Below are 12440 nucleotides of genomic sequence, written 5' to 3' on the forward strand. Positions count from 1 at the left end.
TGAATATGCATTAGCCCTGAAACTATCCAAGCCTGTTGGCAACATGGAGAACAACCAATCATCTGTCTACAGCCCAGCCCAATATTTTGTCAAGTATTGGCTTAGGGTATGGCTGTGAATACGTTTTATAAATTTGGATTGTGCTATGAATCCAGATTGTCCACGGCTGATGATGTAAGTGGACTGAAACCTTATGTTTAGGGCAACGTCAGAATAGCCCTAGCTAGTCGCTATGGGAGTCGTGTGTTGTGCGGACAAACAGTACATCGTATCCATTTGGGGGGCTTTTCCCTCATTTGTTACTGTTCCCTCTTGTTTTTGTGGAGCAAAATCTCTTAGTGGCCTATTTTCAACAGCTTTGTCACCCAGCGACCCTCCGTATCCCCGTTTTATTGTTTCACTTGCTGCAGAGGTTTGATTTATGCCTTCGCAGGCTGTGTGGGGAGAACTTTCTCCTAGGTTCCCTGAGCCAGGAGCAGTCTTTACATCATCAGCTATCAGCCACATCTCCAGAGAGATGAATTACTCAGTGCTGTAGTTAGCTCTGGAATTTGCGTCCACTGTGAGCAACAGGTGTTTGTCAGGTTAAACTTTCGTCCCTTGTAAAATGCTACACATCCTCATATTAAGATCTTTTCTGACAGCTTTATTTTGGAGTAACGGTCTTTGCTTGTATGTGGGCATCTTGGTTGCAAATATTTGAAGCAACAACACTCCAGCTACACTTTCACTTTGTCAAAGAAAATTCCAGTGCAATCAATGAATCAACTCAATGTTTCTCCATATAAGATTTTAATTATTACAGAGAATCGGCTTTTGAAAGTATAAATGATCACTCAAAATGAATGCTAAATAGCACAACAGTTTTATTGTCATTCGTTCAGGTCGAATTGTTAGCCCTTTGGTATAACTTCAGTAGAATTTACAGTTCTTAATTTCAAGTTCATTACAAAATAAAGACTTTGCAATAAATAAATATATTTTTATATATAGAGAGATTTAGAATTATACTTTATATGTAGAAAATAAATATATTGTACATCTTTATAAATAGGTTCATCCATATTTACACCTGCCACTTGCATTTTAATAATGTTCCTGACAGCCTGAACATTACAAGTCACTTCTTGGCCAACCAACAGTCCACTCAGCCATTCTGCATAACCCACAGCTTTCCTCTGTTTTTTAACAGATACATGAATTTTTTTTTTTTTTTTTTTTTTTTTTTTTTTTTTTGCAGTGAGTGCTTTCTGTTCCTCCTTTCAACAGGCAAACTATTCCAGAACCTTCAAAAGAAAAGGAGTGGATTCACAGAGTGGTGATAAGTGCTCATTTATCTCCCAGAGTTTCACACTGGAGATGGTCTCTTCCACTCTGCCCTCATGTGTGTTCCTCTTTGGTGGTCTTTTAGGCCTTTGCCTTAAAACCCTGCAGTCCTCTTGTTTTTTATTTATTTATTTTTTTGTTTTTTTTTCTTTTTCATCAGTGATTATTTATTGTTTCAGTATACGATGGCCAGTTTTATTACTTAGCTGTACCTCTCACTTCGCAAGTGCCCTTACATGTACATTTGTCTGAAAAGCCCATTTCTGCATTTACAGAGTTTCTATGGTGTATACTTGGTGAGAAATCATCCTCGTTCACCATGGTTCTAAGCCCGTCAGGTAAGTACTGTATTCCCATAATCTTCTCCACATAGTCAACACCCTGGTCCCTTAGCAATTCTGTCTGCACACGCCTATTTAGAAGGTGAGCGTAAGCTTACAAAGACATTAATTACAGACTTAGTGCTCTTTGCTTGATTGTCGTTTGCATTCAAGTTAGCAGAAACAAAGTTTCAGTGTCCGAGTTTTTAACCTGGTCTGTGGACGTGAGCAGACTCCTTTCTCCATGTTTAAGACATTTAAGTGCTACCGTAACTGCCAAGACAAGAACTGAAGCCAGAGGTTTTTTCTTTTTTTTTTTTTTCTTTTTTCCTTCCCATCAACAAGTGCATGCCCCCTAAGTGGTTCACTTTCCATCACTAGTGGCTTCTTGAGAATTTTAGCAGATGTACTATATTTGTGCTCATGACTGTCTTTGGATGAAGCAGTTGCGTGACAGTCAACACCTCTCAATCGGACACCTCTTGGCACTGGTAACGGTGGGAGGAATGTCCTCTCTGCTCTGTGGTTTAAAACCCATTAAGGAGAGGAAACGGAGCCATCCAGGAACACACACGTACTGTTTATCTCAGTCACTGCTGGAGAGGGACTCCTCGCTTTGGACCAGAAGGCAAATCTAAACAGTTGAGGGGAAGAGAGGGAGGGTCTCAGTAAGCCCTCCTGTTGTCCATCCCTTTCCATCCAATCCCCATTTCCTTCCCCCTCTTGACACTCCTTTTGCAGCACTGGCTGGAGCTCTGGTCACCTGTGCTGGAACAAGTCCCTGTAAGCCTGTGGTATCTTATCAATCTCCACAGGCCTTGGTAGAAAGTGAGTCAACTTCTGATGCTTTTTAGTCCTCCCGCCTTCTCGAGGCGACCCATCCTTGTTCAGGGCCACGTAGTAGTACCTTCCGGTGTCTGCATGCTTGTACTGCGTCGAGGCGTACGTGTTGTACCAGTTCTCCTCAAACTGCTCGCGGAACACACACTCTGCTGTCAGCTTTTTCTGCAAGGAAACCAGACAGGAGCAGAAAGAGCATTAAGTCTTTAAAGTGTTGGAGGGGAAATAATGTACACTGAATTCTTGCACAAAGGCTGTTTGAAATGTTTATCCAAAAAATAATAATAATAATGATAACCTTTGCCCTTGTGTAGGGAAATGTATCTTTTCCTTGATATATTATAATCATATTGTATTGGCTCGTCTAATCAGTAAGTCGAGTTTCAGTGCTGATTGTTTCTATTCCCAGTAGAAATATAGATCTCAATGGGTTTTTTTTTTTGAGGTCATAGCATAGTAGCCTCCATATATTTGAATAGCAGGCTATGGTCATTATAGGGACTAATGAGAACCACTGCCTAAGATTTCAGGTTCCTGAGCTAATTTGTCCTTTCCGTCCATAAACTCCACGGGAAGGAATGGGGTGGGGAGGGTGGGGGAGGGGTGAGTGGCGGCAGCATTTTCTCACGGCACAGTTTACCCTTGTATCTCTAGAGCGAATGAGTGGAAACTATTCCAGGCCAGTCGACAGGTGCTTGTTGCGCCAGAGAGAAAGGGAAAGCCATTACAGCAGGCTTTTCAGTTTACACCCAAAATCACTCCTCGGACCTGTTAACCTTTCTGTCTGCGAAGAGAAGTCTGTTTCCCCCTGTGACGCAACGGGCCCGGCCTGTGCACACAGCAGCCAGAGTAAGCGCCTGTGTGGCCTGCTACTAGCACACCACTGACAGGCCTCGATGAGCAATCACTCTGGGTTCAGCAGGTGAACCTCTGCTGGCCGACTACGCTGCTGAGAACAATAGAGGACATTGGGGCTACATCATATTTCCTGCCAAAGAGCAGTCATGCGATGGCTCTAGTTCAAGTCTTGGTGTCAAAGCAGTTCATTAAGGCTGACTAAGATGGCTGAACTCTATAAGATAAAGCCTGTTTTAGAAGTCACTTAAAGAATTGATGAAGTGCTTGGCTGAGAGAGTTGGTCAAAGATGGGCCAGGATAAACACAGTAGAGGTGCAAGTAATTAATATATGACTCTTTAATTACACTGTTCAATAACAGAACCCTGTGATCAATTATTTCTGTCTTATGGCTGGTTTATACTTCCAGGACGATCCAACTCTGCATATCTGCGAACATGTGCAAGTGTCAAGCAAAGAAATTTGTGTTAGCCAGTATACTCACTTGAACATAAGGTGAGTGTGTGGACTTGAGGGAAGCAATCAAACCAGGATGTATTAAACCAAGCAATGAAGACAAAAGCGTCACTCAATTTACTAGAAAAAATTAAATATCTAGAGCATCCCTTTGCCTACACAAAACCCTACACCTACATTTTGCCTATTTTTGTTGGGAAAGACAGGTAGGGCTATATACCCCTTGGAACTGACACTTCAAACAAAGGGCTAAGAATGAATCACATTTTAGTGTTTTCTCCTTTCAAAACTCTATTGTAATAGCCTTAGTTTTACGTAATTTAAGTGCAGTCCCTTTACTTCATAACAAGCATAAATCATTGCTAGTAGTTGGCCAATGTCCCTTTAAATGCTGAAGTAAGGTCATTCTAGCACTAGGGGCTACTGCAACATTTTAAAGTGGAAATGGAAGTCTTGAGCAAAAACTGCTGAATAAGCAGCTGAATTCAGCTTCAGTGATATTATGTAATCATGGAACGCCTTTGAAAGGATGATGCCCTAAACTGAACTACGATTACGTTTGAAGCTCTGATATCACTGCAGACTGGCAGCAGAGTACTGTTGAAGTACTGCTCTTTTTGTGTTCTGATGATTTATCAGACTCTTGAAGGGTTGTTCCATTTCATACTGGAAAATATTAACCATGCGGTTGAAGGGGTACAATAACACTTGAATTAAATTAATAAATGGGATTCAACCTGAGATTTTTGTATTTTAAAGCCAATTTCATTATTTTTCAGATGTCGTCATACTTGTAGCATTATGCCTCTACAAGCGATAAATTCTCAAAGTGCTCCATTTTGTTTTTCATGTTAGTTATGTTGCTTGGGTTTTCTGACCATGGCTACAGGATTTTGGAGACGTGAACCTCTTCGGGTCACACTTGCCCATGACACTCTTCTCTGATTTTGGTGAATAGTTAGTCTACCCGCCCTCAGAGTGGCTGTGTCCAGGAGTGGTCTTCTCTCCCCCAGCCAAAAACAAAAAAAACAGCTTCTATTTTATTTCAGTAACACTTCTGTCAATTAACTGCTAGAGATCTAGACCCCTGCTGTGATATCGCAGACTTTATTGCAGTAAAATACAGCTCAATGCACATGACTTGGCATAGGATATCCTAACACTGACTGCTAGAGAAAAAGTGCAAATGAACTCCTTAGAGGTTGGACCCAAAAAAAATGCTACTATGCCTAAGAATAGATGGAAGCTGAGTTAGACCAATTAACAAGATTCAACCTGACTTTCATCTAGAATGACATAACGACTTTGTTAGTTTTTATTCTGTAGTAGCTATATTATCATTTTTGGTTAAGTGTTCCTTGCTGGACGTTTGCCTTACACTGGCCCCAGTTGATGAACACAGGCATCAATCTCCAGACACCTCCAGCCTGCATGTCTGCTGATTTTGCAGAGTGATTGCATGCTGACCCATGACTGCAGTGCTCTGTGATTTTTAATAGGACGTTATCACGTTACATGTGAAGTCATTTTTCCCCTCCCTGCCTGTAATAAGCTTACTCTGACTCTCAAGATCCACGGACACTTGGTGAGGGCCTGGGCTTATTGTTCGTCGAAACCCGATAGCATACGTCTCCCAAAGTTGAGGGGTGGGGGTGGGAGAAGGTTTCCTATAAATGGTGCTCTGTGCATATACTAGGACCCAAAAAGTAAGTCAATTTCTAGCACATCCATCTGTGTTACTATTTGAGCACTCAACCAAAGTAAAGCATCTTTGCCCGTGTGACTGTGCCAGAGTATACAAGAAACCTAGAGCACTCGCAGGCCATATATCCCCAATATGTGTGTACTCTAAACGCTTCATGTGTACCTAAGAAATATGTAAATATTTTGGTGACTATGGAACAAAATGAAGAGGCAGTCCTTCTAATTTAGGATGTAGGGTCCTTTCACAAAGCTTATGTCTTCCTCAAGCTCAGTACACAAAAACAAGGTAACGAAGACGTCCACCTCTTAAGGGGCCCCCACTGTGGCTAGTGCAGAGCTATTTCGGAGGTCGGATGGTGTGATACAATGGGAAACATCTCTTGTTTTGTCTGGTTCGTAGTGTTTCACGTCTGCGCTATATGGGGAGGCTATAGATCAAGGACTGGTGCATGTAATGCTATCATTTAAACTGTAGTTATACAGTTGCCTTTTTAAGTCAGAGCTTGTGATGGTAAATACTGAGGCAACATGGGTTTGACTTACCGACCCATAGAGTTCTCCTTTTTCATTCATTCCCAGGTAAAGGCCTGTATCCACACCTCTTATGCTGACCAGTCCCACGGCCAGACTGATAAACTCCAGGATTCCTGACATGGGGGGAAAACATTTTTGAAACAGCATTGGTTATAAAGCATAACTAATGAAGATATATGTGGACGGATTGCAACATGCACTTTGTATTAAAATATAAAAAATAAAATAACATGTTGTAACCTACACTATACAGCTAAGAACAGCTGTGCATTCTAACAGTTCATGTAAAATGAAGAGCATTAATAGGTACTTTGTCCAACTTTTCTGCATGTACATCTCTTCTGAGTATGTTTCAGAAGGGATGTTGGAACTTTGATGTAAGGATTTGGTTGCATTTAGCACTGTAAGGTAGTGGTAGGGGTGATTAGTTCTGGATAACCAAACACCACTCCAACTCATCCACTGTGCTGGTTGAGTTCTGTGAATCCAGAGAATGCAGGGCCACTGCTCCTGATGACCTTAGGGCACCCTGGAGCAGCAGCACATTGACCTATTTTATTTAGTGCTTTTCCATAGATGTTAAAAAAGCATTTGTAAGACGTATTTGTTTTTGTCCATGATGAGAACACAATAATAATGATATTTACTAACTTGTGGACGTTATGCCTTTTTAATCAGCTACTAGAAAGATTCATTAGAGCAGCTGAGGACAATGTATAGGCTATAATATAGATACATTCCCAAAATCAATGTTATTTCTTTTGCCTCTCATTGTTTCATATATGCAGTAGCTGCTTCCTAGAATCTGCTGAGGTTTTAGGATTTATGAGCCCTTACCCTAGTTAAAAATGACTAATCACACCCTAAACATGCACTTCTTGCTTGCAATGTTTTGGCTTCCTAGTGTCATGCCCGTTTACATGATTTAGTCAAGATCTAAACTGCAGAATTACGTTGTAATACTGCAGGTCTCCCTCAGACAGGTGCAGCAACACCAACAAATGAAGATGTCGCACCAATTTTGGATGCTGTAGCTAGAATGGTGCTTCATATGTATTTAATGAAAGCCATCAGACCAATGTCTGCCTTGAATTTGCGCATGAGTATGTGTGTGTTTTGTGGGGGGTGGGGGTGTGGGGGTGCCAGAAACATGCTCAGACCACCCAATCCAGTAAAACCGCTTGTTTTTGGCTGGAAAGACGAGCATTAAACTTCTTTGGATTCCACAGTGGTCATGCTTTAATTTAGAGTTATTCCAGCCTTCCCCAAGCAGGACTGCACCTGCAGGATGACTATGGATAACAGAAACGCTCAGCCTCGCATGGCTGCGCCCTGACCTCATGTGTTTACCGCTCCTAATGCTAACCACCCTATGAATGATTTATATTAATGGTATAATTAGTATAGCGTGTGTGTGCTTGGGTCCTTTGAAGACATATGAACAAAAAAACAACAGCCCACCATTGCTTGCTTGTTCTGCACCTGCCTCCCCTCACAGCTTCATTCCTGGCTTCCAGTGGCATTGAGTTCATTTGTTCTGCGTAATCTCAACCTTTTCCTCTGGCATACCAATCTACTCTGACATCCAAACTAGATTTAAACCTGAAAGCCCTCATCTACAAACCTAATAAACAAAGCGTCAGATGCATTAAAAGAACCTAATTTACAAACCTGATATATTAAACTGGTCTAATGCTAGATATAAACCTAGTGATCTTTGTATACAATCATCGTATAACAGTCTGAGGACTCTCATATCATCGCTGTCCAATTAAAAACAAGTATCTCCCAAAATAGTACATTTTACAGGAGAGGGAAAAAACTTTCTTAGCTTTCAATTGAAGTCAATGTAAAAAGATGGTATTCCAAGTAATGTTGTGGTATTTCTAATGATCCATTCATCATGAGAGTTTCACACAGTGTGAAGGACAGCTGTTGAGTTCAGATGATGTAGTAAAACTAAAAATCCACAAATTGAGATACATGTTTTTCATTGGACAGCATTGATATTCAATATGATGTATAGATCCTTACTGAAAATACATTTATCTTTAGACAAGAGTGATATAACTTCACTGTCGGATCCAATCATATACTCATACGCCCAAACATTAACTTTACAACCTAGTTCCTACACTCATTTTCATTTAATTAGCTCCGCTGGCCGCATTGTTGTATTTTGTAGAGCTATAACTTCCACAGGACCACCCCAGTGTATATATAAGTTGCGTGGTGAATCATTCTCAGCGCTACAGTGACACTGACGTGGTGGGGGGTGTGTTAATGTGTACTGCGTTGGTCTGAGTGGATCAGACACAGTGTTGCTATTGGAGTTTTTAAACACTGTCATTGTTCACTTTATTAGACACAGCTACACTGTTGATCCACCTTGTAGATGTAAAATCAGAGACAGCAACTTATGGTGGTCCTATAGTTTATTCTCAGTCCAGCAGTGACACTGAAGGGTTTAAAAAGCCCAGTAGCGCTAAATCTAATCCATAGCAACATAACACACCCTGCAGCCTCGAGAATGGTATAATCCACTAACCAAAAATAAAAAATGCTATTTGGGAGCAACAGATGCACTGCAGTCTGTAATTATAGAACTACAAAGTGCAGATATAATTAAATGTTTAATGATTGTAGAAATAAGGAGGTCGTTTTAATGTGTTGGCTGATTGATGTAAACCTCAAGACCCTGATTCATAAACGTGATATTTAACCTTGAAGATTCTGATACACCTTCCGAACAAATCAGTCTGTTCTGCTCTAGACACGTACAAGCGTCTAGATACGTACGTTTAACACCGATTACGCTGATGCATGAACTTTCTGAACATTGTGAGGAGCCAACCTAATACACAGATTTATTCTGGTCTATATCCGAACTAGATCATAACACAGGGCGTCCCTACGGACACTATAAGAACTCTTCCTTTCAGAGACCCCCCGGGTGCCCACCGCCCGTCAGCCCTATGGCAATATTACAAGCAGAACGTGCGTTAAAGCGCGCGCCTCACCAAATCTGCTGTGGTCCTGTCTCGTGCCGTGCACGGTGCCATTGGGGAGGATCTCGAGCTGGAAGCCGGTGCGGCAGTACAGCTGTCTGCGGCGGAGGATGCCCTTCAGGTGGTCGAAGTCCGGCGGGGAGCCGCGCTGCAGGCGCCCCTCGATGAGCCCTAGGCGCTCGTTCAGCCCCGCGGGCGAGTCCGCCAGCGGCACATTCCCGAAAGCGAAGCTCTGTAAATCCACATCGATGGAGCTTAGGAAACTTCCGACCTCCGTCATGTCCGCCGCGGGAGAGTCACTCACTCAGGACCGAGAGAAGAGTCAGGACCGGCCGCCTCCGAGCCGCGTCGGAAACACCGCATTCACGAACAGAGTCGGGACAGAGTGCGGAAACTTCTATAAACCCAGACTCTCTCTGAGCCGGGCTCGGCTTCTCACCACCCGCAGCCACAACAACCAAAAGCAACGGTTGACGTTGGTAGCTGTGTCGTAAACTGAGGGTGTTTGGATTTGAAATTGAGTTATTCACCAGCCACAGGTGAGCACTGCTGGATAAAGTCTTATTTTAATTTTAAAAATTTAACAGCGTTAAAAAAAAAAGAAAAAACTGTGTAACTATAAAAACCTGTATTTGGCACTGCTCTGGACTTTATTATGTCGTAATCTGAAATGACCCCCTTCACTGTCGACAAGAAAACAAAAGTAAACAAAACAGCGTTATTCCCACTGCGTCCATCTTGTCTCTAGTTCTTGAAAGCACTTGAACTTGAGCCGGATTTGACAACATCCCGAGGTCAGCCCTCCGTCCAGCGCTATTCATCACCCACTAATGTGGCTGTTCGGAGGTTGAATGGGCCGCTTATATAGCCGCCGGTGGAGCATTATCTAATGTGAGAGTGACAGGCAGGCCCCGCCTGGCTGGCGTCCTCAGCCGCACGCAGCAGTGTCAGCGGAGAGAAGAGCTGAAGAAGAGCTGAGGAGATGAAGAGCTGCTGCTCTTACTAGAGCTGAACGCGTTTTAACTTGAGCTCAGCTGCACTGCTGCGAGAGAGAGAGAGGGAGAGTGTGTGTGTGTGTGTGTGAGAGAGAGAGAGAGAGAGAGAGAGAGAAAGAGAGAAAATCAGGCATGATGGAGAATGACCAGAGAGAGAGAAAATGGGAAGACTCAAAAGAAACAAATATGTATGCAGAAAAAAACCCCAGAAATGAAAAAGATCTGAAGAAAAATAAAACAACCCACTGGTGTCCTAACAAACACCACCCTCAAACCCCCCCCCCCCCCCCCCCCCCCCGCCAAAAAAAAAAAGACATGAAATTATGTGAATACCCAAATTACACAATTCTGAAAACTTAGGAAAGAGGGGGATGAGGTCAGGGATTGAAGAATAAAAAATTCCCTAACTGCCTGGATGTATATATGTGAAAAATACCCATATGTAAACAAATAAACACACACATGAGGGCCACATATAAGCATCCAAGCCAGGTACCAGCAAGTTTGACCATGGATCAAATGTTGGCCCTCCAGGGTCAGTGGGGGGACCAGGATGGGTCATACTTTATGCTGTGGCCCTCATATGAGAGTTACTGTCCACAACTGCTATAGGCACCTGGGTTCTACTAATAGCTCTTTTACAAACTCACCCAAAGCCTATGCTCATCTTGAATCCAGCTTCAACCAATGAGGGGAAAAAGACCAAGAGATAATGCTAGGACTAAAACCTAGCAACTAGAATACATCTAAGAACTGGCAAATCCCATCCCATAAAATGAGGAGTGAATGTTTGAAGTGAAAACACACACACACAAATTGCTGTACTTAATGCTGAGCCTTTTACTCTCCCGCTTCCTTCAGATATTAGACTAAAGAACAGGAAGGTGTGCTTTAATACTGTCCATTTGTAAAGACAGATACCCTGTACTGTTTGCTTGAGCTGCACTTTTTCTTAAATTCCCTCCTCGACTAAAGACTGAAGCAGGTGCTCGTCTACAGCAGTCTAGTTTTAAAACAGCTGCTACAGACGGCAGGCTTAGAAGAAAGAGGAAAAATAATAATGCTGATGGCGTATTTGATTAAAGTTGACCGGCACAGGGAATGTCTGGAGGAGGGAGGCAGACGGAATTTCATAAAAATGTGGAAAAAAAGCTCACCTGAAATAAGAAAGACTGCATAGTCTTACCACAAACATTATGGACCCTTGTCTCTGTAGGACAGGCCAGAGTACCAGCAGGCCTACGCAGTGAGAGATACAGCACTACAGGACTCAATCAACACATGCTGCGTACAAAAAAAAGAGCAGTGAGTCATTTATTGAACAGTATGGCAGTGATTATTTATTTATTATTTATTCATTTTTTGATTACACGGTGGTGCAACAGGCATACAGCTCCATGGTCCTGGGGTTGTGCATTCAAGCTGCACTTTGGATATCTGTTATGAGTTTAATGTATACTCCCCATGTCTGCATGGATTTACTCTGGGTGCTCTGGTTTTCTCTCACAGTCCAACACCACAAAAGGATTTGCTATACACACATTGTGTGTGTGTGTGTGTGATGTCCTGTGATTGACTGGCACCCTGTCTAGGCTGTGTCCCTGGCTTGTGCGCAGTGATTACGTGTAGGCTCCAAACTCACTGTGACCCACTGTGACAATGAATGAATTGCTTGTCAATCTATCAATGCGTTATCATTGTAAACCTGCCACGTGCAGTGGTGCTGCAGTATGTTCTAGAGGCAGATTTTACTGTTTAATTAAGACCAATCACATTTTGATGATTTGTCTTGAAGATTGAAGGAATTTGAAAAAGCAGGTTTCGTTAGCGACTTTAGAACAAATGCTCTGTAAAATTAATGAGACAAACATTGCTGCCAAAATACTGCATAACACTGTATTAGACTGTCAGATATTAAGGTATTAAACACACTATTTATGCCAGACTGGCTATTTATGTCTAGCAGGACACATAAAAATACTGTAAGGTTAATGCAATCCTTGGGATTTTACAGTGCAGAGGTTTTAAGCACTCCAATGTTGAGCGTAGTCGCATCATTTAGAAGAATATATAAACTCTATGGTCTGTTTGTTTGAAACATTTTCCTTCCACACTACAGTGCCGTTAGAGGTGGTAGCCCACAATTTGTGAAACCGTCATCTAGCCTGTAATCAGTGTGGCCAGCTCCTGACCACAGAGGGCTGCTCTTGGCTGCATATTTGTGGAGTATGGAGTACCCTTAGTGATTCTGACTGGTGTGAAAACCTCACAGGGCAGAGCTCCCTATCTCTCCAGTATAGGGAGATTTGTGGACAGCTGCTGGTCTAACATTACTTCCAATAATTGAATGACATTAAGATGTGAGTGCATTTGTGAAGTCAGGTACTGTTTTTGCATGAT

General features: G+C 42.3%; 1 protein-coding gene across 1 annotated transcript; it reads right to left on the reverse strand.

Annotated features, from left to right (window-relative positions):
• Window positions 1–1307: 1307 nt before the first annotated feature.
• fgf16 (fibroblast growth factor 16) lies at window positions 1308–9859 on the reverse strand. Its single transcript, XM_066648444.1, has 3 exons — window positions 9058–9859; window positions 6047–6150; window positions 1308–2651 (listed from the first exon to the last, which is right to left on the reverse strand). The coding sequence occupies exons 1-3, from the start codon at window positions 9323–9325 to the stop codon at window positions 2406–2408; spliced, it is 618 nt and encodes a 205-aa protein (XP_066504541.1). The 5' UTR covers window positions 9326–9859; the 3' UTR covers window positions 1308–2405.
• Window positions 9860–12440: the final 2581 nt, after the last annotated feature.

The sequence above is a fragment of the Hoplias malabaricus genome, chromosome 17 (genome assembly GCF_029633855.1).
Source record: "Hoplias malabaricus isolate fHopMal1 chromosome 17, fHopMal1.hap1, whole genome shotgun sequence".
Taxonomy (NCBI): Eukaryota; Metazoa; Chordata; class Actinopteri; order Characiformes; family Erythrinidae; genus Hoplias; species Hoplias malabaricus.